The 27,348-nt window shown below is 43.0% G+C and overlaps 1 protein-coding gene across 1 annotated transcript in view; it reads right to left on the bottom strand.

The window, feature by feature from the left end:
• prkg2l (protein kinase cGMP-dependent 2, like) overlaps window positions 1-27,348 on the bottom strand; it is a gene marked incomplete at both ends in the record, with an annotated part of 100,527 nt that overhangs the window by 62,237 nt on the left and 10,942 nt on the right. The window contains 2 exons of the mRNA XM_083922985.1: window positions 10,749-10,862; window positions 12,485-12,651. Of these exons, the coding sequence (XP_083779111.1) occupies window positions 10,749-10,862; window positions 12,485-12,651 (281 nt within the window). The remainder of the gene's footprint in view (window positions 1-10,748; window positions 10,863-12,484; window positions 12,652-27,348) is intronic.

The raw sequence follows: 27,348 nt of genomic DNA, 5'->3' as shown, positions 1-27,348 counted from the left end.
CTTTCACAAGGCCGATGATGTCACTGGAACCCTTTTTGCTCCAAGTGCCAACGACTGTCGTTGGACTGACAGTTGTTGGTGGGAAGTTGGTTTTGTATTCGCGGATCATGGATCCCGCCTCCTGCTCTGGTACGTGCTGACGTGTTACGGTGACGTATTACGTTATTTCCGGTGCTTGTGTGTTGGTCACTCGTTGTTGTTTCACTGTTAGCTGCTCTCGCTAAATTCAACTGTTTCTGCTATAATATTCGCCACAGCGGCTAACTACCGCTTAACATTTAAACATCCACTAGTTCTACTCAAGCACTCACAGCTCTCCTTCTTTCAGCCGCTTTCTGGCTAATTAATCGTTACACGCTGTTAGCCACTTTAGCTTAGCAGTTAGCTTCACGGCTGGTGATGGCTTCCCCCGCTCTCTCTCCTGCTCTCTCTTGCTCGGAGTCTCGTATGTTTAGCTACTCCTCTGCCTCCTTTAGTGATAATGGTAAGTGTAATAGGTGTAGTGTATTTGTAGCGCTGGAGGCGAGGCTCAGTGAGTTAGAGGCACGGCTCCGCACCATGGAAGCTCAGTCTTACGCTACAGTAGCTAGCCAGCCACCTACAACTTTAGCCGGTGCGAAGCCACATAGTGTAGCGTTAGCTCCTGCTAGCCCTCCCCCGGCAATCCCTGAGCAGCCAGGGTCCTCCTGGGTGACTGTGAGAGGAAAGCATAGTTCTAAATCGAAGCCCATGGTTAACCATCCGCACGTTCACGTTTCAAACAAGTTTTCTCCACTCAGTGACACGCCTGCTGAGAAAACAACACTGGTTATTGGCAGCTCCATTTTGAGAAACGTGAACTTAGTGACACCAGGGACAATAGTAAAATGCATCCCAGGGGCCAGAGCGGGCGACATTGAATCCTATTTGAAACTTCTGGCTAGGGATAAACGTAAATATGGTAGGATTGTTATTCACGTCGGCGGTAATGACACCCGATAACGTCAATCGGAGGTCACTAAAATTAATGTGGAGTCGGTGTGTTCTTATGCAAAAACTATGTCGGACTCCGTAATTTTCTCTGGTCCCCTGCCCAACTTGACTTGCGATGACATGTATAGCCGCATGTCATCATTCCGTCGCTGGCTGTCTGGATGGTGCCCGGTAAATAATGTGGGCTTCGTAGATAATTGGCAGTCTTTCTGGGGAAAACCTGGTCTTATTAGGAGAGATGGTATTCATCCTACTTTGGAGGGTGCTGCTCTCATATCTAAGAACCTGGACGCAGTTGTTAGCGGTATAAAACCATGACAACCCAGTGTTGGGATCAGGAAGCAGAGTCGCAGTTTAATACACCTCTCTGCGCTGCCCTTATCGCAGGTGCCCAGGAAGCAGAGTGGCAGTCTTACACACCTCTCTGCGCTCCCTGTGGAGCATTTTCCAGCTCAGTTTAGTATACAAACACTGTCTGCCCCACGATCATTTAAATTAAACAGATCAAAAATGAACAGAAGAGGAGCTATAAAGAAAAACTTGATACAAATCAACGCAAAATCTGCGACAATGCAACAATATCAGAAAATAAAATGTGGACTTTTAAACATTAGATCTCTCTCATCTAAAGCTGTATTAGTAAACGATCTGATATCAGACAACCATATTGATTTACTCTGTCTGACCGAAACCTGGCTGCGTCCCGAAGAATATGTTAGCCTAAATGAATCCACTCCTCCCAGTCATATTAATACTCATATTTCTCGAGGCAGTGGTCGAGGAGGAGGCGTTGCAGCTATTTATAATTCAGGCCTATTAATAAACCCTAAACCTAAACTAAATTATAATTCATTTGAAAGTCTTGTTCTTAGTCTTTCACATTCAACCTGGAAAACTATGCAGCCAATTATACTTGTTATAGTGTACCGTGCTCCTGGTCCGTACTCTGAATTTCTGTCCGAATTCTCAGAGTTTCTGTCAAATTTAGTCCTTAAATCCGACAAAGTAATAATTGTAGGTGATTTTAATATTCATGTGGACAGCGATAATAATAGTCTCAGTATCGCGTTTATCTCTCTATTAGATTCGATTGGTTTTAGTCAGAGTATACATAAACCTACTCACTGTTTTAATCACACCCTCGACCTTGTTTTGGTTTATGGTGTGGAAATTGATGCCTTAATAGTCTTTCCACAGAATCCTATTTTATCAGACCATTATTTAATAACTTTTGAATTCATATTACAGGACTACTCACCACTGGGTAAAAGTGTCTACACCAGATGTTTATCTGATAGTGCTATAACTAAATTTAAGGAAGCGATTCCATCTGCATTTACTTTAATGCCTCATCCTAATATTCAAGACTCCTGCACTAACGTTAGTTTCTCTGAAATTGATCACTTTGTTGAAAGTGTTGCAGGCTCTCTAAGAACAACACTTGACTCTGTTGCTCCTTTAAAAAAGAAGATAATAAAACAGAGGAAGTTAGCTCCGTGGTATAACTCACAAACCCGTGAATTAAAACAAATATTGCGAAAGTTGGAAAGTAAATGGCACTCCACTAAACTGGAGGAATCTCACTTAGTTTGGCAAGAAAGTCTTAAAACCTATAGGAAGGACCTCCGTAATGCCAGAGCAGCCTATTACTCATCTTTAATAGAGGAGAATAAGAACAATCCTAGATTTCTTTTTAGCACTGTAGCCAGGCTGACAGAGAGCCACAGCTCTATTGAGCCATGTATTCCTATAGCCCTCAGTAGTAACGACTTCATGACCTTCTTTAATGACAAAATTATAACTAATAGAGACAAAATCAACTCGCTTGGCACTATTTTTTCATCAAACCCAGGAACCTTACAAACTGTACGACCTGATATATTCTTGGACTGCTTTTCTACAGTCGACCTTAACAAATTAAACCTTACTATTTCAGCATCAAAACCTTCTACTTGTCTTCTAGACTCTATTCCAACTAGGTTACTTAAAGAAGTGTTACCTTTAATTAGCACTCCTGTATTAGATATGATTAACATGTCTTTATCAGCAGGTTATGTACCAATGTCTTTTAAAGTAGCTGTAATTAAACCTCTTCTTAAAAAGCCCAGTCTTGATCCTGAGGTACTAGCCAACTATAGACCTATATCTAACCTTCCTTTTCTCTCTAAGATCCTCGAGAAATTAGTTGCCAATCAGTTGTGTGACTTTTTACATAATAATGAGTTATTTGAGGATTTCCAGTCAGGATTTAGAGCAAATCATAGCACTGAGACAGCACTGGTGAAAATTACTAACGACCTTCTAATAGCTTCAGACAAAGGACTTGTCTCTGTACTTGTCTTACTAGTTCTTAGTGCTGCCTTCGACACTATTGACCATCACATCCTGCTACACAGACTAGAGCATCTGATCGGCATTAAAGGAACCGCACTGAGCTGGTTTAAGTCATATTTATCAGATAGATCTCAGTTTGAACATGTTAATGACAAATCCTCCATGCACACTAAAGTTAGTCACGGAGTCCCACAGGGTTCTGTCCTTGGACCGATTCTTTTCACCTTATATATGCTTCCCTTTGGAAATATTATAAGGAAGCACTCCATAAATTTTCATTGTTATGCTGATGATACACAATTATATTTGTCGATCAAACCAGAAGAAACCCATCAGTTAGATAAACTTCAAATGTGCATTAAGGAAATAAAAAGCTGGATGACCTGCAATTTCCTGATGTTAACCTCAGAAATTATTGTACTTGGCCCCAAAGGCCTCCTAAATTCAATAGCTAAAGACATTGTTACTCTGGATGATGTTGTGTTGTCCTCCAGCACCACAGTAAGGAATCTGGGTGTTATTTTTGATCAGGATATGTCCTTCGATTCTCACATAAAACTAACAACAAGGACTGCATATTTTCACCTGCGTAATATTGCAAAAATTAGGAACATTGTGTCTCAGAAAGATGCAGAGAAACTTGTTCATGCATTTGTTACTTCTAGGCTGGACTATTGCAATTCCTTATTATCAGGCTGCTCCAATAAGTCTGTTAAGAGTCTCCAGTTGGTCCAAAATGCTGCAGCTCGTGTACTAACTAAAACAAATAGAAGAGAACATATTTCTCCTGTATTAGCTTCTCTGCACTGGCTACCTGTAAAATCTAGAATAGAATTTAAAATCCTTCTCCTTACGTACAAAGCTCTTATTGGTCAGGCTCCGTCGTATCTTAAAGAGCTCATAGTACCATATCACCCAACTAGATCTCTGCGCTCTGAGAATGCAGGGCAACTAGTCGTTCCTAGAGTCTCCAAAAGTAGAATGGGAGGCAGAGCCTTCAGCTACCAAGCTCCTCTCCTTTGGAACAAACTCCCAAATGTTATTCGGGAGGCAGACACTGTCCCCTTATTTAAAAGTAAACTTAAAACTTTCCTTTTTGATAAAGCTTACAGCTATGGCTTACGATGAGACTTTATTCTGCTTAATAATGCTGCTATAGGCCTAGTCTGCCGGGGGATCATCCTGCTCCTGATACTCTGAGCTTCTCTCCTCTCTGTCTGAATCATTCATGTCCCATCAATGCACGTTACTGATTCAGCTTCTTCCCCGGAGCTGTTTGTGCTTTGTCGTCTCGCAGGTCTCTGCTGATCGTGGTGGTGCTTGCTGCCGTGGTCCTACATGACCCTTCCTGCTGCTATTGTCACTGTTACTCATATATACTATCACTAGTTTAATAAACTATAAAATTTGTAGCTGTATCGTAGCTGCTATTGCCACTACTCATCATTGATCATGTTTGCCACCATAATTATTATCATTTTCATATTCTGTCACCTTAGCTGTGCTTGTTTCTACTATTCTGTTGTATTAACTGCCTTAACATATACGTTATATTCACATTACTATAAATATTATAGTTACTGTTAGGCTTTGCTTGCATCTCTGGAAGTGTGTCTGTCTGTCTCTCTCTGTCCATCTGTGTGTCTTTTCTCTCTTTCTCTCTCCTTTTCTTCCTCCCCAACCGGTCAAGACAGATGGCCGTCCTCCACAGAGCTGGGTCTGTCTGACGTTCCTGCCTGTTATAGGGAAGGTTTTCGTTGCCACTGTACTCTACAGAGGAATTGTTGGGTCTATGTAAATCATAAATAAGTCATTGAGTGTGGTCTTTACCTACTCTATAAAGTGTCCTGAGACTTTTGTTATGATTTGACACTATAAATAAAATTGAATTGAATTGAATTGAATTATTCGTTAGTGCTCTATTGTGTCTTAATGACAGCCGTTGGAGTCAGAGGAGGCCATTTGTGAACAGTTGTTCTTTGAGGTTAGATTGTCCAATCTCCTTGGAAGGGATGAAAGGGCAGCATTGTAAATTGGAGATAAGTGGTGTCTCAGACCTCCTCCTCTGTTTAGCGATGGTTTCTATACTTTTACATAGATGCCTTCTTTTACTCCTCTTTCAAACCATCTGTCCTCTCTATCCAGGATGTGGACGTAGTTGTCATCAAAGGAGTTGGCTTTCTCCTTGAGATGTAAGTGGACAGCAGAGTCCAGGCCTGAGGAGTAAGCTCTCCTTTGTTGGGCCATGCGTTTATGCAGTGATTGTTTTGTTTCTCCAATGTACAGATCTTTGCATACCTAATTGCATTGGACAGCTTGAACCAGTGTAGAGATATAATCTCTCCACCTAGTCCTGGGTCTTCCCCAAGGCCTCCTCCTAGCTGGACGTGCCTGGAACACCTCCCTATGGAGGCACCTAGGGGTCATCCTTACTAGATGCCCGAACCACCTCAACTGGCTCCTTTCAACGCAAAGGAGCAGCGGCTCTACTCCGAGTTCCTCACGGATGGCTTTGCCTTCCAGCTCAGCTCTCTTTTCGTCACAACGATGCGGTAGAGCGACTGCAACACCGCCCTGCTCAGATTCTCCGGCCGAACTCACGCTCCATCCTCCCCTACCTCGTGAACATGATCTTGAGGTACTTGAACTCCTTCACTTGGGGTAAGGACTCGTTCCCTACCCGGAGTAAGCAATCCACCGGTTTCCTGCTGAGAGCCATGGCCTCAGATTTAGAGGTGCTGATCCTCATCCCAGCCATTTCACACTCGGCTGCGAATTGATCCAGTGAGTGCTGAAGGTCACTGACCGACGATGCCATCAGGACCACATCATCTGCAAAAAGCAGAGACGAGATCCTCAACCTCTCTCCACCACGACTACGCCTTGATATCCCGTCCATCTAAATCACGAACAGGATTGGTGACAAAGCGCACACCTGGCGGAGGCCAACCCCCACCAGGAGCGAATCCCACTTACTGCCGAGGATCCGGACACAGCTCTCGCTTTGGGTGTACAGTGATTGGATGGCCCACAGAAGTGACCTCCTCACCCCATACACCCGCAGCACCTCCTACAGTATCTCCAGAGGGACCCGGTCATATGCCTTCTCCAGATCCACAAAGCACATGTAGACTGGATGGGCATACTCCCAGGCCCCCTCCAGGATCCTTGCGAGAGTGAAGAACTGGTCCGTTGTTCCCCTGTAATTGGCACACACCCTCTGGTCCCCCTTTTTAAACAGAGGAACCACCACCCCAGTCTGCCACTCCCTTGGCACTGTCCCAGACCTCCACGCAATGTTAAAGAGTGTCAACCAAGACAGCCCCTCCAAACCCAAAGCTTTCAGCATTTCTGGACGAATCTCATCAATCCCTGGGGCTTTGCCACTGTGGAGTTGTTTGACTACCTCAGTGACTTCCGCCAGGGATATTGACAATGATTTCCCATCAGCCTCCAGCTCTGCCTCTACAAAAGAGGGCGTGTTAGTTGGATTAAGGAGTTCCTCAAAGTGCTCCTTCCACCGCCCGACTGCCTTATCAGATGAGGTCACCAGCGTCCCGTCCTCACTGTAAACAGCTAGGACAGTTCCCCGTTTCCCCCTCCTGAGATGTCGAATGGTTTTCCAGAAGTAGTGTTGTTTTTGGCGGCCTGTTTTACTTTTAGTCTAGTCTAGGATTTGTCATTCTAGTTTAGTCTAGTCGAGCATTTTAGTCTAGTTTTAGTTGACTAAAAGTCTGAGCATTTTAGTCTAGTTTTAGTCGACTAAAAGTCTGAGAGTTTTAGTCTAGTTTTAGTCGACTAAAAGTCTGAGAGTTTTAGTCTTGTTTTAGTCAAAGAAAATGGAATATTAGTCCCTTTTTAGTGATGCAATTATATTTAATCATTATAATAAAAGTACCTAGTAGTATTGACGAAACCAACATTTCCTTTTAGCCAAACCCATGCAGATATCTTTAGTTTACAGCATGTACAGGTCTAGAAGAAGTAATCCAATTTATGTTGATGCTAAATTCAGTTCAGTGTTATTTGCTCTGTGAAATACAAAACTAGTGAAAGTATTTGGCCAACAAGGCGAAGTTTAGTGCACTTATAGAGTGAGTCAGTCAGGTAGGAACTAAAAACACACTTTACACTCTCACAAATAAATACACATACACATGCTAGCCGCGCGCGCGCTCACACACACAGACACACACACACACACGCACTAGTCTCTCTCTCACAAACACACACATGAAAGTGTTTCTTCTTCCTCTCAAACACGACCCCCGGCTGGTGTCACACTTTGTTCTCATGTTTCTTTAGTTTAGTTAACTCTAACGGTAACGATGACCCACAGCAGCGGCAGCTACAGAATCCAAATAATGCGTGTGTGGGAATTGAGGAAGTGACGTCGCCCAGACGTGAGACTGGGAGAAAACTTCAAAAATAATAATAGCAATAATAACGTGACTAAATGAGACGAAACAACATTATTTCGTCTCGTTTTCGTCAACGAAAATGAAGAAACATTTCGGCTCGTTTTTATTCGTCAACGAAATTGCATTATATATTTCGTCTCGTCTAGTTTTTGTCACATGGTAGAGGTTCGTTGACGAAGATATTTCGACATCATTTTCGTTGAAGAAAGCAACACTATCCAGAAGCACCTTGGTGCCGCTCGAAAGTCCTTCTCCATGACTTCTCCAAACTCCTCTCACCGCTGCTTTGCCTCTGACACAGCAGAGGCTGCAGCCCTTCTGGCCTGTCAGTACCTTGCAACTGCCTCCGGAGTCTTCTGGGATATGTTATCCCCTTCCCTGACCACCGGTGTCCACCACGGTGGTCAAGGGTTACAGCCTAGGGTGCTCTGGTACCACGTACACTTATGAGCATCCTTATGTTCGAATATGGTGTTAGTTATAGACAATCCGTGACTAGCACAGAAGTCTAATAACTGATGACCACTCCGATTTAAAATCAGGGAGGCGGTTCCTCCCAATCATGCCTCTCCAGGTGTCTCCATCATTGCCCTCGTGGGCGTTGAAGTCTCCCAGCAGAACTATGGAGTTCCCTATTGACCTGCAATTTTCTGATGTTGAACTCAGATAAAACTGAAGTCATCGTACTTGGCTCCGAAGGCCTCCGAAACTCAATAAGTAAAGATATTGTTACTCTGGATGATATTGTGTTGACCTCCAGCACCACAGTAAGGAATCTGGGTGTTATTTATGACCAGGATATGTCCTTCGATTCTCACATAAAATTAACAACAAGAACTGCATATTTTCACCTGCCTAATATTGTGAAAATTAGGAAAATTGTGTCTCAGAAAGATGCAGAAAAACTAGTCCGTGCATTTGTTACTTCTAGGCTGGACTACTGCAACTCCTTATTATCAGGCTGCTCCAATAAGTCTGTTAAGAGTCTCCAGTTGGTCCAAAATGCTGCAAGAGAACATATTTTATTAGCCAATTTGCACTGGCTACCTGTAAAATCTAGAATAGAATTTAAAATCCTTCTCCTTACCTATAAAGCTCTTATTGATCAGGCTCCGTCGTATCTTAAAGAGCTCATAGTACCGTATCACCCAACTAGATCGCTGCGCTCTGAAAATGCAGGGCTACTTGTCGTTCCTAGAGTCTCCAAAAATAGAAGGGGAGGCAGAGCCTTCAGCAACCAAGCTCCTCTCTTGTGGAACCAACTACCAAGTGTTGTTCGGGAGGCAGACACTGTCCCCATATTTAAGAGTAAACTTAAAACTTTCCTTTTTGATAAAGCTTACAGCTAGGGCTTACGAGCCCTCAGCTATGTTGTTATTCTTAAAGCTGAGTTTGTTCAGCTTAATGATATTGCTATAAGCCTAGTCTGCTGGGGGATAATACTTTTCCTGATACTCTGACCTTCTCTCCTCTCTGTCTGTGTCATTCATGTCTCATCAATGCATGTTATTAATTCAACTTCTTCCCCAGAGTTGTTTGTGCTTTGTCATCTCGCAGGTCTCTGCTGATAGTGGTGGTGCCTACTGCCGTGGTCCTGTGGGTAGATCTCTGCTGATGGTGGTGGTGCCTACTGCCGTGGTCCAGTGTGTAGGTCTCTGCTGATGGTGGTGGTGCCTGCTACCGTGGTCCTGTGCAGGTCTCTGCTGATGGTGGTGGTGCCTGCTGCCCTGGTCCCGTGTATCAGGTCCCTGCTGATGTTGGTGGTGCCTGCTGCCCTGGTCCTGTGCGCAGGTCTCGGCTGATGGTGGTGGTGCCTGTTGCCGTGGTCCTGTGGTCCTGTGTGCAGGTCTCTACTGATGGCGTTGGTGCCTGCTGCCGTGGTCCTGTGTGTAGGTCTCTGCTGATCGTGGTGGTGCCTGCTGCCGTGGTCCTGTGTGCTGGTCTCTGCTGATGTTGGTGGTGCCTGATGCCCTGGTCCTGTGTGTAGGTCTCTGCTGATCGTGGTGGTGCCTGCTGCCGTCCTGCATGACGCTTCCTGCTACTTTTATAACTATTAGTCATTTATACTGTCACTAGTCTAATAAATTATAAAATTTGTAGCCATAAAACACCATCAGTGGTATGTCTTGCTGTATCGTAGCTGCTATTGCCCCTACTCATCATTGATCATGTTTGTCATAATTATTATCATTTTCATGTTCTGTCGCCTTGGATGTGCGTGTTCCTGCTGTTCTGCTGTGTAGACTGCCATAACATGTGGGTCATGTTCACATTACTATAGATATTGTTATAGTTACTGTTACTCGCTGGCTGCTTGCATCTCTGGAAGTGTGTCAGTCTCTCTGTCTTTTGTCTATCCTTGTCTTTCTCTCTTTCTCTCTCCTTTTCTTCCTCCCCAACCGGTCAAGACAGATGGCCGTCCTCCACAGAGCTGGGTCTGTCCGACTTTCCTGCCTGTTATAGGGAAGGTTTTCGTTGCCACCATACTCTACGGGGGAATTGTTGGGTCTACGCCTACTCTGTGTCCTGAGATAGCTTTTGTTATGATTTGGCACTATAAATAAAATTGAATTGAATTGAATTCATTGTGAAATTGCTATTTAAAAATTGGAAAACTTTTCAATGGCACATTGATTCATGTATTTCCTAAATGTTCATTAAAATTTTACATTTTGTCTGGTTTCTTTGTGCAAGAGACTTTAGACACATTTCTTAGTTTAACCATAGTTGGTGCTACAGTTACAGCTTGTAAGGAAACAACATGACATCCGGGCAGTATATGAGACATGGATCAGAAGTTTAATAATAATATAATAATAGTATATTTAATAACTTGCACTGTGAATCTGCTCATGTACCATACACCCAGCAGGTGTCCATTGTACATAAAAAGGATATGGTTGTCAAACACATGACATGTTAGCACTGGGGAGTGTATTCATGGACTTAGTCCCAAAGGTGAGCCATATTAAAAACCTTTATGATATTCATTATTAAAGGGGAAATGCTACTGTCACTCACCTTTAACGGTGGCTGTTCTCTTACAGTTGTACAGTATGGCCAATTCTCCAAATGCAGTGCCAGGACGCATCTCTCCAAGCAGCTTCCCATTCTGGATGACCTCCAGCAAGCCATCTGCAGCAAGGGGAAAACGCAATATATAGTTCAAACTCATTTCAGCATTGACATTTTCATTGAATGCATGTTTTGGAAGGCTAGGCCACTGGCCAACAGTGCAGACCAAAATGCCTGGATGCAATTAAATAGAGCAGCTAATTACAGCAACAATACAATGTAATACTGAATGAAAAATGCAAGTTGGGGCGGTGCTTGGTCATTTTTGAAGCAAGAAAACAATGGAGGCCAGTTTAGAAACTACAAACAAATCTCAGCTACACAGTACACTAAAATGTGTTTCTGAAACATTTTGAGGAGATAAATAGTTAATACAGTAACATAATCTTGATTCATATTTGATCAAGTAGTTTGACAGTTTGATTTGAGTTTTGTCAGCCTGGTAAATTGCACTGGATGGAAAAGGAAAGTTGCGTTATAGTAATGACGCTCCTCTGTCAATCATTGTCTTAAACTTGCCCCCAATGCGATAAATGGTTGTGATTGGCTTCCCCAGAATCTAGCCAGCTGGAAATCAGTCTAATGGGAGATGGTCCAGACTTACCTGCCAGAGCAAATTAAACACAAGCTCTGCAGTTTTCTGGTTCCCAGGCTAGCCTTTCAGTAAAAGGTAACAGTGACACTACTTCAAGCTCCCTCTGGATATCTCAGCTTCTCAGGTCATCATTAAGGGTGAGCCCGCTCAGCCCGTGAAAGAAACTTATTTTCAGATGTTCCTGTGCCTGACCTCATTCTTTTACTACCTGAAACTCATTATCATATGTGGGTGTAGATCTACTGGTAATTGAGAGCTTCAATCATGGATGGATTAAAGAGTGGGCCCATCAGGCATGGGCCCAGGGGCCCATACATGTCAGGGTCTGATGGCAAACAAACAACAGCAGAACTTCCTGTAGCCCATTGTCTCAAGCCAAGTGTCCATGCAGCGCATTACTCCATTTGTTGATCTCCTGGCCCATCTTACCCTCATGCAGGTACAAAACCATGAATGACTTGCTCACAACCTGAAGATTGCTATTTTTATGAATACATATTTCAGTCAAATAATCACCCTCATTTTCCTACATTTTCTGTCAAAGAAATGTGTATTTAAAGGAGATTCTAAAACTGTATTTTACAATTACGCTTTAACATATAGCAAAAAAGATTTAACCTTCTTGAACTAGTACTCAACCTGATTTTGGTACAACGTTCATCTTAATGCGAAAATAACACATGTAAATGATGAACTGAAGACTTCTGTATGTGGCCCATTTCAGTCTCCCTCAATTTTCCTAAAAAAATCTTGTTTCTATACCAACTTTGTTGTAAAATGTGCAAAATCCCCCATTTTCCCCCAGATCCCCCAGCCTTTTTAACTTTAAAAAATCTTGTTTCTATACCAACTTTGTTGTAAAATGTGCAAAATCCCCCATTATCCCCCAGATCCCCCAGCCTTTCTAACTTTAAAGTGAAAAAATCGTAAAATCACCATTTTTCTTACATAAAAAAAACTGTCTTGATGGCTTATTTGATGTGTGCAAGTGTTGAAAAAGACCATGGGATGATTTTATGCCGGAACTTCACTTTCAAATGTGACAGTGGAGGTCCCATTAAGGCAACACACATTTTACTGAGCTGACCTGCCAGTACATAGAGGTAGTTTCCAGGTTCTCCCTCCTGGATGACCAGCCCTCCCTCGGTGTAAACCTTCTCATACATACAGTCCACCATCTCCCTCATGTGCTGTGGCTCCAACTTCTTCAGAAAGTCATTGTTGGTGATGGCATCATTGATGAGCTTCTTGGTGCTGGGATTCAAGAACAATCAAAAACAACAACAGTGCCAAAGTCATTTATCCAAACCCAAATCACCAATTAACATCAAGGGGCTTTACAATATGTACAGCATACCATACGACATCCTACAACCGTCTGTTTGACCAAGAAATCAGTCTTTCCCCAGTGAGCAGAATAAAGAGCAGTGTTAGAAAGCAAGTGAGAGAAACACTACACTGCTTTTGGTGAGTCGTGTAGTTGGACCACAGCACGACCTGCTACATTCCCTGGCAAAAGATATTCCAGTTAGCTGTGCTTAAGTTGTTGTTGTGATTCTGTTTGTTACCAACAAATAAAGGCTAGTCATTAGTTCCAAAGCCAGCTGTATCTTCGGTGGTCTTTTCTTTACATTAAGACAGTCAAGTAAAGCCATGGTAAGTACAAGCTTAAGTCAGTATTACTGTTTGCGCTGGAAGCAGCAGCAATTAAAGCTTGCCTTGCTTCCAATTCACCGATGTTATCCTTTAGCCCGAAAGACAGCCCAATGTAATAATATGATTAACTGATTCAAGTTCTGACTTTTTTGTGGATTAAACTTCTCATTACTGAAATTCATTTTGACCAAAAGAAATTGCTAAACCCTCCCTCCAAACAGCATGTGTCCAATCACAGTGTTGCAACTCTAAATAGGCACAACAGGTCTGACTGTTTGGATTTCTCTAAATGCTGAAGTGGAGTGCATAGCATTCTAGTAAGAGTGGTACGTGATATAGGAGTTTGGAGGGTCTGTCTTCTTTTAATTGCCCTTCCAAAACTAAATACACAATAGCCTATCGAGCTGGCAGGGGCGTCGATGATGCAAAAACATTCATTATAGACACTGTTCACAAACACCTGGAGCGCCCCAACACCGCAGCCAGACTCCTGTTTGCAGACTTCTCCTCTGCATTTAACACCATGCAGCCCCACATCCTGGCTGACAAACTCTCAGCCCTCTTTCACCTGGACCAACTGCTAATCCTGTGGATACTGGACTTCCTGACCAACCGTTCACAGAGAGTCCTGGTCAACAGCACCTTCTCCGACCTCCAACACACCTCAACCGGCTCCCCTCAGGGCTGTGTGCTCTCACCTCTGCTCTTCATCCTCTACACCGATGACTGCAGAACCACACAGCCTAACTGTCACCTGGTGAAGTACGCTGACGACACCGTCCTCCTGTCTCTGCTGTCAGGCCCATCTCTGCACCACGGACCAGCTCTTCAGGAGTTTGTGGAGTGGTGTGACAGCTCCTGCCTGGAACTGAATGTCAACAAAACCAAAGACATGGTGGTGACCTTCTCCAACAAGCAGAGGGAACTGGCTGCATCAGCAAACACTGTGATCCACGGGAAGCCTGTCGAAGCAGTTGAGGAGTACAGGTACCTGGGCACCATCTTCGACAGCCTGCTGAAATTCTCCTCCAACACAGAGGAGATTCTCAGGAAATGTCAGCAGCGGAAATACCTCCTTAGGAAGCTCAATTCCTTTGGAGTCAGCAAGAACATCCTCCTGACCTTTTACTACTCCTTCATCGAGAGCATCATCACGTTCTCCATCACATGCTGGTTCTACTCCACAAGCCTCCAGAACAGAAACCGCCTGCAGAGCGTCGCCACTGTCTGTTCTAAGATCATTGGACTTCCTGTTAGAACTCTGTCGACCATCCACGAGCAGCAGACACTCAGGTTAGCTGGTCAGATCATGCAGGACCCCTCTCACGCTCTCTTCTCAGCGTTTGAGTGGCTCCCCTCAGGACGCCGTCTTCGCTGTCCCTGCTGCAGGACACAGAGGAGAAGAGCAACCTTCATCCCCAGGGCTGTCCAGCTCCTCAACTCCTGACCCCTCTGACCATCCCCCTCCCCACTCCTGACACCCTCCCCTGGACACTTCACCCCCCCCCCCCCCCCACTCCAGACACCCTCCCTGGACACCGCACCCCCCTCTCCCCCCCGGACACCCCTCCCTTCACCCCTCCTCCTCCCCTCTCCAGACATCCTCCCTGGACACCATCACCATCACCCCCCCTCCCCACCCCTGACACCTTCCCTGGACACCTTCACCCCCTGGACCCCCCCCCCCCCCCCCCCGGACACTCACCGGACATGTGAACTGGCTATCTACCTCCACTCCTGTCCTCAAAGCTGTGAACTACTGGTTGATTCACAATTCCACTTATTCTGTTCACTCTGTTTATAATGATACTGGACTGTTGCACTACTCCACTTATTTATTCTGTTATTATGTTCACACTTATTCTGTTACTCTGTTCTTACTGGTCCACTTGATTGATTCTGTTAGTTATGTTAATTTATGGTATTAATGCACTGCTCCACTTTATTGTGTTATCAGGTCTTATATTGTATCCATGACAGCACTATGGTCACTTTATTTTTCAGTACTCATCTGTTACACAGAGCTAGCATATACTTAGACTGCTGTTTTCCTGCCATGCACCACCATCACTTTATTATTCACTTTATTATTTAGCTTATAGTTATATATTATATTTATACTCTATTACTGCACTATAGTTCTGTTACGTCTGCTCATTACACACATGTATCATGTCTGACCTCATCTGGATCTGATCACTGTCCACTTATATCTTTTCTGCACTACAGTTCTGTTCATACCTGTTTCAACAGTCTACTGCGTGTTTACATTGTTTACATCATATACACCTGTTCACATGTCTGCTTACATCTGATACACACATGTCTTTCTACATCTCACGCCGACGATGTTCTCTGTATCTAACCTGTACTAACACACTAACATCCTGACACTTATCCTACCTGTACTAACACACTAACATCCTGACACTTACTCTTCTTTTACACTTTATTCTTGTGTTAGGTTAAAATGTTTTTTGTATTATTGCACTGTCGTGATTTGCTGCTCTGTGTGCCTTGAATTGCCCCCCGGGGACAAATAAAGTTTTTTGAATTGAATTGAATTGAATAGCAAAAATGTAAGGAATTAAACTTGGTGTTACTAACAAGTCAAAGTTAGTTCTGCATACTATTAACTTTTACATTATTTTGTGGGGCCCTATTGAGGACTGACACACTTCATGGGGACCAGTATAACATTAGCAGCTCTGTGCTGTTCTGTATTGGATATGAATTAGACAATTTATAATTATATTTTTAATTTCTGAAGCTAACCTGACATACTTTTGCCAGCTCATCAGTTAACCTTCATCCTTAAAGCCATCATGTATTTATATAGCAAATATCTGAATATCCTATTATATCATGTTTTTGATAAAGATGTACACAACAAAAATGCCAGTGTTAAATCAACTCTGAGAGTGTTAAATTTAACACTTAGAAAGTGTGTATATGCGTCCACTCTTTTCAGTGTTAATTTAACACTAACACTAGTGTTAATGTTTTTACACTCAGCTATAGTTATTTCAACACTGTAGGGAGTTCAAAGTTAACACTGGTCAACACTAGTTAAGTGTCAATAGTACTCTACACTAGTGTCAGTGTAGATTTTTACACTTAAGTCTAGTAATTTCAACACTGTAGGGAGTTAAAAATTAACACTGACCAACACATGTATAGTGTCAGTGTTAATTCAATTCAATTCAATTCAATTTTATTTATAGTGTCAAATCATAACAAAAGTTATCTCAGGACACTTTACAGAGTAGGTAAAGACCACACTCAATGACTTATTTATGATTTACATAGACCCAACAATTCCTCTGTAGAGTACAGTGGCAACGAAAACCTTCCCTATAACAGGCAGGAACGTCAGACAGACCCAGCTCTGTGGAGGACGGCCATCTGTCTTGACCGGTTGGGGAGGAAGAAAAGGAGAGAGAAAGAGAGAAAAGACACACAGATGGACAGAGAGAGACAGACAGACACACTTCCAGAGATGCAAGCAAAGCCTAACAGTAACTATAATATTTATAGTAATGTGAATATGACGTATATGTTAAGGCAGTTAATACAACAGAATAGTAGAAACAAGCACAGCTAAGGTGACAGAATATGAAAATGATAATAATTATGGTGGCAAACATGATCAATGATGAGTAGTGGCAATAGCAGCTACGATACAGCTACAAATTTTATAGTTTATTAAACTAGTGATAGTATATATGAGTAACAGTGACAATAGCAGCAGGAAGCGTCATGTAGGACCACGGCAGCAAGCACCACCACGATCAGCAGAGACCTGCGAGACGACAAAGCACAAACAGCTCCGGGGAAGAAGCTGAATCAGTAACATGCATTGATGGGACATGAATGATTCAGACAGAGAGGAGAGAAGCTCAGAGTATCAGGAAAAGTATTATCCCCGGACAGACTAGGCCTATAGCAGCATAATTAAGCAGAATAAAGTCTCATCGTAAGCCCTAGCTGTAAGCTTTATCAAAAAGGAAAGTTTTAAGTTTACTTTTAAATAAGGGGACAGTGTCTGCCTCCGGAATAACATTTGGGAGTTTGTTCCACAGGAGAGGAGCTTGGTAGCTGAAGGCACTGCCTCCCATTCTACTTTTGGAGACTCTAGGAACGACGAGTAGCCCTGCATTCTCAGAGCGCAGAGATCTAGTTGGGTGATACGGTACTATGAGCTCTTTAAGATACGACGGAGCCTGACCAATAAGAGCTTTGTACGTAAGGAGAAGGATTTTAAATTCTATTCTAGATTTTACAGGTAGCCAGTGCAGAGAAGCTAATACAGGAGAAATATGTTCTCTTCTATTTGTTTTAGTTAGTACACGAGCTGCAGCATTTTGGACCAACTGGAGACTCTTAACAGACTTATTGGAGCAGCCTGATAATAAGGAATTGCAATAGTCCAGCCTAGAAGTAACAAATGCATGAACAAGTTTCTCTGCATCTTTCTGAGACACAATGTTCCTAATTTTTGCAATATTACGCAGGTGAAAATATGCAGTCCTTGTTGTTAGTGTTTCTACACTCAGTTCTAGTTATTTCAACACTGTAAAGAGTTAAAAATTAACACTAGCTAATATGTGTAGTGTCAATAGTACTCTACACTAGTGTCATTTTAATAGAGTGTTACACTACTGCGGTTGAAATGCTACACTGACTACCAATGCATTCACACCAATGGGTGTAAAATTTGACTACCAATAAACCCACCCAGCCTTAACCACCACAACCACCCACAAACCCATCACAAAAATACACAAGGCAAACACTTCTTTAGAAAAATATTCTTATTGAATAGCCACCACACCACACTAACAATTAACAGTCTGCATGGATTCACATATAATTACAGTATCGAACAAGGTACACTTGGTCATCTGTGTCATATGAAAATTGCCTATCACAAGGTCTGTAATATACCAGGTCATTTACACAGATCACTGTGAAAACCTAATTTTTCTCCGCAATACCAAATGCATTTAAATGATCATCAAAAAAATTATTTGAGACTTTACAAATCAAAAGATAGGCATTGTTGTCTTAAATAATTATACTGTCAATCCTGTTGAACAAAGGCATCTCATTTTCAACTCCAGTAACCACATACATCCCAACTTGATACTCGGTGCCATAGTTTTTGACCCAGGAAGTGATGGAAACTGACAACACATCAAAAGCTTCATTCAGCACCTCTCCACCCTCTATACTGCTGACCAGGACTTCGGAGATCGGACCAAACTGTAATCTTTGGAAATAAAAGTTCTCAAAAGGAAATGCTAACTGAGCCTGATGTTTCTTAACCAAAGTCTTTGCAATATTTTTGAAGTTTTTTACGGAAGAAATTATGTTTTCCTTCAAATCGCATGCACCAAATGTGTATGAGTGGTCCAAGTCTTCTAATACAGCTCGGGTAGTGGATCATATGGTGATGTTTTGGAATGAGATTGTGCTCTGGGAAGATGGATTTAAAAGTTTGTGATGTTCAAAAATTTAATGTTTCAAATAACAAGTCATACCATGAGTTACAGTTGGTGAAAACACTATGTTTACGATTTGAATTAAAAGGAGTAACAATTGCCAACAGGTATCTGCTCTTTCAACTAAATCTCCGAATATCATTGGGGAATTGCGTAGGAGGCACCAAGACTGGATAGCATTAAGTCCAAGATCTTTGCTGTTGTTATCCAGCTTAAGCCCACCTTGCCTGTTCTTTCTCTGTGTGTATCCATAATTAAAGCTAATAATTCTTTCAGACAATGAACACAGGGATATTGAATTCTTGATCAAATACTGAAACACAAGCTTTAACTCATATTGGACCACTCCTTCTAGCAGGTCATGCATTATGTCTACAGCGTAACTGTTTGGAGGGAATTGAGTGGACAGTCTCCAAAAGTCGCTGTCGGAGGTAAAAAACAAAACATGCTCTACAGGTTCTACTATATTCCATTTCTTTTCAAAATGCCTCATCCTTTTAGATTCTGTGTTAAGACACGAAAATGGGTTTTCTAGTTGATCAAAAACAACTCTCAACTCTCTCCAAAGTTTCTCTAGATGCATCAGAAGACAAACAATTAACAACAGCTTCCTTTGTGTGAGCATGGATGCCACTAACCAGTTCCTCCATTGAGCCAACTAGACACTGCACAGTACTCTCTGGAACACCTGAGGCTTGAACCTGAGCAATAACAGAGCTGCACATGTCCAGTATATTTTTCTTTTCAACTGGAACATGTGTAGTGACCCTCACAGGAGGATCCACATTCACTGGTGTGGAAGGTCCAGCTACAGGCTCAAATTCAAAACTGCTGACGGGATCTGGATCAAGATAGTCTTTATGTGCTCGAGATAGGTGACGTTGGTAACCAGAATATGTACTAAAAACAAATGAACAACCAGGCTCTCTACAGTTCAAGCGCAGAGACCTTCCGGGATACAATCCATGCTCAACCTTCAAATGTCTAAATAACATTGAACAACTGGTGTGGTGTACCTTGCAAATGTAACATGTGTACATTTCTGGTCAAAATGTATCGGTCTTCAAACCTCACAGTGAAGAAGCCTAGCTCTGATTTCTTTTACTCAAGGACTCTCTTTCACTTTGCTGACGTCGATGCCATACACGGTGGTTTGGATGAAGATGAAGAAGCTGGACAGCGCATCATCATACAACACGGCAAAAGCATAATGTGCCTTGAAGAGCTCATCAAAGGCAGCAACTGGGGTCTGCATCCTGCAGGGAATGGCCTTCTGGTCCAGGATATTGTAGAAGTCCTGGATGCTGTTGCTTCTTTCTCTGACACTGAGAAGACAGGGCTGTTTGGGGCCAGTTTCTTTAAGGAAGGTCTCCATGCTTGACCCCACCTGAGTGAGAGTGAGAGTGAGAGAGACAGAGAGTTAATATTTGATAGATGCACACAAGTAATTATTTCAGGTATGGATCTATGAATGTTCACAACATTAATTTATTTATGTGTGATGAATGGATGGATGACTTCTTAAAACTATTTAACTGCACCCCCCAATTACCCTGCCATATTGGCTCCTGAAAACCTTACATCAGCTGACATGAAAACCTCGCATCAGTGATGTACAGTCCTAAGAAAATACCTTCATGAACCTGAACAGGTGTCTAGCAGCATCCAATGCACTCATCTTGCAGGCCTTCTTGCCATTAACTGTTGGAGGCAAGAGGTGAAGCAGCAGAAGGATGGCGGCCATCTCCGAGTCCCACTCTTCAGAATGCCACACTGCAGAATTAGAAGTGACACTATAAAATGTCTTTTATTTCCTTATAAGCATTACAGTATGAGTTATAGTAAAGTTTTCTTAAATTAACCATGGATTGACTATGGTTAGCAGTAAGGTGCAGTATGTGATTTGTAGTAAAGGGGCCAAAAACATGAAAGAACACAACAATGTCCACTTCTGTTGTGTACACTGAAGGCATGTGCAATCTACTGTGTCCACTATTCAATTAACACTTACCACCAGCATCTTTCTCCTGTTGTGCAGACAGAAGTAGCTCATCCATATGTGGACTTGGGGTTAGATTCTTGCAGCAATCTACGATGACCCTCGGTTTGAAAAATGTTGGCCACTTGGACAGGAATTTACCAGACACCTCCTCACCAAAGATCATTGTGAAGTCTTGGTCGATCTTAATCAGAAAATTTTTGTGTGTGTGAATGAGAACACCATTGTAATGGTGCTATGGGTGTCAATTAATAAACAGTCAAGCAAAATAAGGCAACCACAAAGTTGTCAGCAATTCATTTTATGCTTACCAAGCCAGGTGTATCCAAGAATCTGGGAAAGAGATCCAGGACAGTAGAGGCAGTATCCGGTACTTGAACCACCTTTTGTCTGTGCTGGAATGTTGCCTTCATCTTATTTTTGACAAGGGTTGTATCACTTGAGTGTTTCATTACCGATATGGCTTCCCTGCATTCATCATCGGTCAACTTCTTTTCATCTGAACGGATACTGCGTGGAGTCTTGGGGCCCTCTTGGAAAGTTGTCCTGGATTTCTTGCTGTCTTGATACTGTTTATACTCACATAGCCGTTATTGGAATCCGGGCCCCTCAATTTAGGGAACAGTGTTGTAATCCCAAGTGCGTAGAGGATCCGTACATTCACCGGAGGCACCCTCCTGAAAAGAGATAAGATAAGAAAATGGAAAATGACTGATGGGAACATTATAGGTTGCAACTAAAACAGAAGTTAATCTTCCATGGTCTTACTGAGGCTTTCTCCTAAAACCTGAAAAAACTAAAACTAAGACCAAATAAAAACTAGTCAATTCCTCAAAATTAAAAAACTAAACTAAAACTGATTCATCACTTGATGAATGAACTAAAACTGAACTGAAACAAAAAAGCCAATTGAATAGCTAAATAAAAATAAAACTAATGAAAAATGCTAAACTATAATAACCTTGATGTGCAAATGAGTGTGGGTGTAGACATAATCGGCAGCGACTTTTGGGGGTAAAAAACAAAACAAAAACAACCACAAACGTTGCTGTCCAGGGGTCGTTCAACCAGCTGTCTTTTCCGAGCTTTGGTAGATTCCAGTATCAGTGTTGAGTCAGAACCTGATGATGACCCTTGGGATGCACGTGATGGTGATGGTGACCAGTCTGATAAAGATGAGCCCTCTGAGAACTCCTCAGCATTGCTACCTAAGAAAACATACAGCCTTGCATTGTAAATGACGCAATTGGCCATGAGAGGAAACGAGTTACAGCTCAATTTACCTTTTGTAGAAAACAGACTCAAAAAATATAAGCCTGCAATCCCAAAGAGTACATCAAATATGTCCGAATCCACTTAGAGGAATCCTTCAGGCTCAAGGAAGCAGAACCTGGCAAATTGAATTTTGCCAGCACTGAAACATAAGATACTGTAAGCAAGATTTGGGAGGGACAAACATGCATTGAACAGAGCTGATGAACATTAAATACGCCGGAGTTCGCAGGAAAACTGATTTTCATCTGTAGTCTCTAGGGAAAAAAAATGGAAAAACCTAAATGCACAAATAAACTTGACAGTCAAATTAGCCTAACAGTTACCTGCTTGCAAAAGCTGGGAGTAATTGTACTCGTCCTCCACCTCTGGTACCGTGACCCATTTGCTGACTCCTTTATACTCTACAGGAACCAGCAAGTCGCTTCAAAGATAAGAATGGCATCATTTATTATTCCTAATTTCTTACATTTACACCCAGTGTTTTCCCCGGGGTGGGGGTAATTTGAACTGTACAATTACCGCGACTACCGCGCACATGACAGCCAACATGACACTGACCGTGATGAAGGAAGGGATAATCTAAATTAATTGCGTATAAATATTTGACCTGAGAGCAGCGAGAATACAGATTAAATGGTTTTTCCTGCCACTGCTAAACCCTGGTCCAGCGCAACGTTGGCCAGGGCTACTGAGCTAAGCTAACGTTAGCTAGATAGTCAACTTCGCTAGCTAGCTAGCAGCCAAAATCAACCACACAAAAAAAACACTAATATCAATGCCAAAGAGAGAATTTTATCGACTTAAACTTACCTTACCTTAGAAAGAAGTTCTTTCTTCTTCCAAAGAAGAGATTTGGACAACAAGTAGGATGTATGACTGTATTCTGCTGCAGACTCTCTGTGCGACCAGCTTTAGCAGGGGACCCCAAACTTCCCTTTCCCGGGCCACATTAACCAGCTCTAACTGGGGGATCCTGAGGTGTTCCCAGGCCAGTGTGGAGATATGATCTCTCCACCTCGTCCTGGGTCTTCCCCGAAGCCTCCTCCCAGCTGGACGTGCCTGGAAAACCTCCCTAGGGCCCAGGGGGCATCCTTACTAGATGCCCGAACCACCTCAACTGGCTCCTTTCAACGCAAAGGAGCAGCGGCTCTACTCCGAGTTCCTCACGGATGGCTGAACTTCTCACCCTATCTCTAAGGGAGACTCCAGCCACTCTCCTGAGAAAACCCAATTCGGCCGCTTGTACCCGCGACCTCGTTCTTTCGGTCATGACCCAGCTTTCATGACCATAGGTGAGGGTAGGAACGAAGATTGATCGGTAGATCCATTTCAGTCGGACAGCTTCCTCAAGGCCACAGCTCACCGCTGCGGCTTCAGCAATGGAAGCTTTGAACATTGCCCACTCCGGTTCAATGCTCCCAACCTCCACAGGGATGCCAGAAAAGCTCCGCCGGAGGTGTGAGTTGAAGATCTCTCGAACAGGGGCCTCCTCCAGACGTTCCCAGTTCACCCGCACTACTCGTTTGGGCTTACCTGGTCTGTCCAGAATCTTCCCCCATCCTCTGATCCAACTCATCACCAGATGGTGATCAGTTGACAGCTCTGCCCCTCTCTTCGCTCGAGTGTTCAAAACATACGGCCTCAGATCAGATGACACGATCACAAAATCTATCATCGACCTTTGGCCTAGGGTGCTCTGGTACCACGTACACTTATGAGCATCCTTATGTTCGAACATGGTGTTAGTTATAGACAATCCGTTACTAGCACAGAAGTCTAATAACTGACGACCGCTCGGATTTAGATCCGGAAAGCCGTTGCTCCCAATCAAGCCTCTCCAGGTGTCTCCATCATTGCCCACGTGGGCGTTAAAGTCTCCCAGCAGAACTATGGAGTCCCCTACTGGAGCCCCATGCAGGACTCCATTCAGGGTCTCCAAGAAGGCAGAATACTCTGAACTGCTGTTCGGTGCATATGCACAAACAACAGTCAGAGTTTTCCCCCCTACCACCCGCAGGTGTAAGGAGTCGACCCTCTAGTCCACCGGGTGAACTCCAACACCGCGGCGCTCAGGCGGGGGTTTGTGAGTATCCCCACACCCGCCCGGGGCCTCACACCCTGGGCAACTCCAGGGAAGAATAGGGTCCAACCCCTATCCAGGAGTATGGTTCCAGAACCGAGATTGTGTGTGGAGGTAAGCCCAACCAGATCTAACTGGTAGCGCTCCACCTCCCGCACAAGCTCCGGCTCCTTCCCCGATAGAGAGGTGACATTCCACATCCCCAGAGTCAGCTTCTGCTGCCCGTGTCTGGTCCGTCGAGGCCCCTCACCTTCACTGCCACCCGTGCAGCAGCGCACCCTACCAGGAGCACTAGGCTCCAGACAACACAGCCCTCACAGGAACACACAAACCTCTCCACCACGATAAGGTGATGGTTCCCGGAGAGAAATTATGAAATGAAATGATGTTCTTTTATTTTCGGAAAATTGAATATACTTACAGATACATTATAAATATACAAATGTCATGGGATAAAATGTCATGGGATAAAATTATATAAAGTAACATTGCAAAACATCCAAACGTGAAAAGCTGTACATTGTTTGGACCACCTGTAGTCAAAGAATTGAAACAATATCGAGTTAAATGCTAAAGCATCACATGATCCTCCTTCCATCCCTGCACATGTCTGAGTTTGCACGATATCATGTATGCAAACATTAAATGTATAGACCCTTCTTCAGGTTTCTTTACATACAAGTTAACTAAAGACATTCAAAAGTCAGCTTGAGACAGACCCCCAGAGTTCATATTAATAAGTTACCTAGCTGTAGTTGATCAAATCTGCCAGTGACAGTTGTCTAAAAGCAAATATCTGCTTTTCCCTAGTTGTCCGATCAAAGACCTGTTGTTTCAAAAATCACCATGAATTTTGATGGTGAACCTGTCACTGTAAACTGCACAGACCAATAAAGTCCAATAAAATGTGGGTCCTGGGGTCATTAATGTCTGAAGTTTTGATGTATTCAACAGATTTCCCTGAGCTACTGAAGCCCTGAAAAGCAAAGGTGAAAAAACAAATGGGCATTGTTGGCCAAAACCTAAGTTTATCTCATAAGTAGGAGATACCATCTCTTATGTATGAGATAAACATTTAGGCGTAATTAGGCTGTTTTGGGAAAAAAGCCGTGCTGAATGATCTTCCTGACCCACCATGCAAGGGGAAGTTCATCAAAATGCAGCATAAACAAGATGTGTTACCTTATTAGTGAACAACAAATGTCTGTAAAACATAATGGGACTGTGCATAGGTGCTGACTTGGGTTAAACAGTTTAGATATAAGGTCTGATGAAATCATATTGTGAAGAGACTGTGTGGCAGTGTAAACTTACCTTATGTGTAGATGATGCACCTGGATGTAAGAATTGCACATTATGTTTTACAGACATTTGTAGTTCACTTAAAAGGTAAAACACGTTGTTTATGCTTAATTTTGCTTAACTAACACTTCCCTTTGTATTGTGTGTCAGGCACGGCTTTCAAAACAGAGAAATTAAGTCTCAAGTTTCTCTCCTACATACGAGATAAACCCCAAAAAAACTTTTTTTTTACTGTGCCTTTCAGGGTTTCTGTACTGAGCGGGTGTTTATGTGCGTCCCTGATTACCACATCACACAGATGATTCACTAGTGTATTCAGTGAAAAGGAGATTGATGAATGGAACTGAGAGTAGTGGGCAAAGGATGTAGTGTAGGTTGTGTAATTGAACCCCATAATGGCCCAGATCATGCATTTAGATTCCGTGGCCTTTTGTCTCTCTCCATGTCTGTCTATTATCCTGTCATGCTAATATAGTCTTTCAGTTGTGCAGGAGAGTACTAGCGCTTGCCAGAGCCCTCTCTGCTCCATCCCCATACTCACCTGCTCCTCATCAGCTAATCAGCCCCTTCAGAGTATATATACTGGTCCATTTCCCTCAGTTCTGTTTTTAAACCTGAACTGTTTTATGTCCTGTGCTATTGGGTTCTTGTTTGCCATTTTGTGGACCCTGACACCTGGATTGCTGTATATTTTGGTTTATATGTACCTATACATATATACCTCTTTCAGGTGTACAAAAAAATATTGGGCCTGGTTGTACAATCAAAAGACATGTCTGAAGAAAAGATATTTGCCGTTTGCGTTTTCACTGCAGTGTAATGCCATGGTCGTATATTCTCTGATCACCCCGAAATTTCATGATTATGATTTATAAGAGCCCCGCAGTGAACAAAACACCATCTTAATATCGACTCAACGTCATAGCGCACCTAATGGCATCCCCTAAATTACAGCCCCTTCTCCAGGATTGATGTAAATTTATGAAAACCAGTGGGCATTTATAACTCTTACAAACTTACAAAAAAGCCTCTTGGAACAATATGCTAAAGTCAACAGGAAGTCGGCCATGTCGTACTTTAGCAAAATCCTCCTAGATATTTAACACGTTCAACTTCAAAGTAACTCAGTATCATCTAAAGACATGTCTGATCAAACGATACTCTGCAGTTTTTCTATTTATGCTCTGTGTCGCTGCAGCTTGGCTTCAAAATTTGGCTTTTCACCTTCAAATACTAAGTAGCTGCAACTTACATTGTCCAATCTGCACAGAATTGCTCATGCATTATAAAGCTGCAATCACACTGTGCGTGACGTGATGAAATCGCAAGTAACACGCTGCTTGATTATATTTGTAACATATTTGGAGGATCGCGCCATTCGCGTATTTCGAGCTGCTATACTCTGCTTTTTTGCTAAATGGGAAGTGATGCTAGTGCTAACCAGAGATCTGAATAATTCAAAGAACAGAAATGAGCTCTCAGATGAAGTGTGTTGCTCTTGCTCATTGTGTTGTAGTGAGATCAGGCCATCAGTGATTTTAACCTCCGTAGCTGTAGAGGGTGCTGACCTGCCTCCACGGCTCTCCTGTAAATCAGACCGGGACATACTCGTGGGATAGGCTTCACTCTCCGCTATGACGGCTTTCTTCTTTTTCTTTTTTTTTGGAATTCTGGCAGACCAGATGCCTAAGGCACATCGCTGCCTTCCACAGGTCAGCGTTATATCCATTATATCCATAGGAGCAGTCCAGTTTCCTTGATGTAGTCAAGACCTGCAACAATGGCTGCTGTGGTGATCCCCTGGTGATCCCCCAGATGTTATGTTTACGCTGATTGGCTTGCGCACCGCAGTGTCACGCGATTCAGCTGAAAAGTTAAATATTTCCAACTCGCTCGTTGGATGCGAATATGAATCAATCACATCCATCACGCTGTGGGTATTGTAACATGCTGCACGCCTTCAAATCGCATCTGTAGATTGACCTTGTATCTAATCGCACTGCTTCTATTGCTTCCATTGCGTGCAGTGTGACGCAGAGTCATAACCTGAACACACCAACATCTCAATGTTGACTCAGTGAAAGCGCCCCCTATTGGCAGGATAAAAATGACAGTGGCCTTTTTGTGCTTCCTGT

This window comes from Echiichthys vipera (genome assembly GCF_963691815.1).
Source record: "Echiichthys vipera genome assembly, chromosome: 11".
Taxonomy (NCBI): domain Eukaryota; kingdom Metazoa; phylum Chordata; class Actinopteri; order Perciformes; family Trachinidae; genus Echiichthys; species Echiichthys vipera.
The sequence above is the reverse complement of the archived record's forward strand: the minus strand, read 5'-3'. Positions and strand labels throughout refer to the sequence as shown.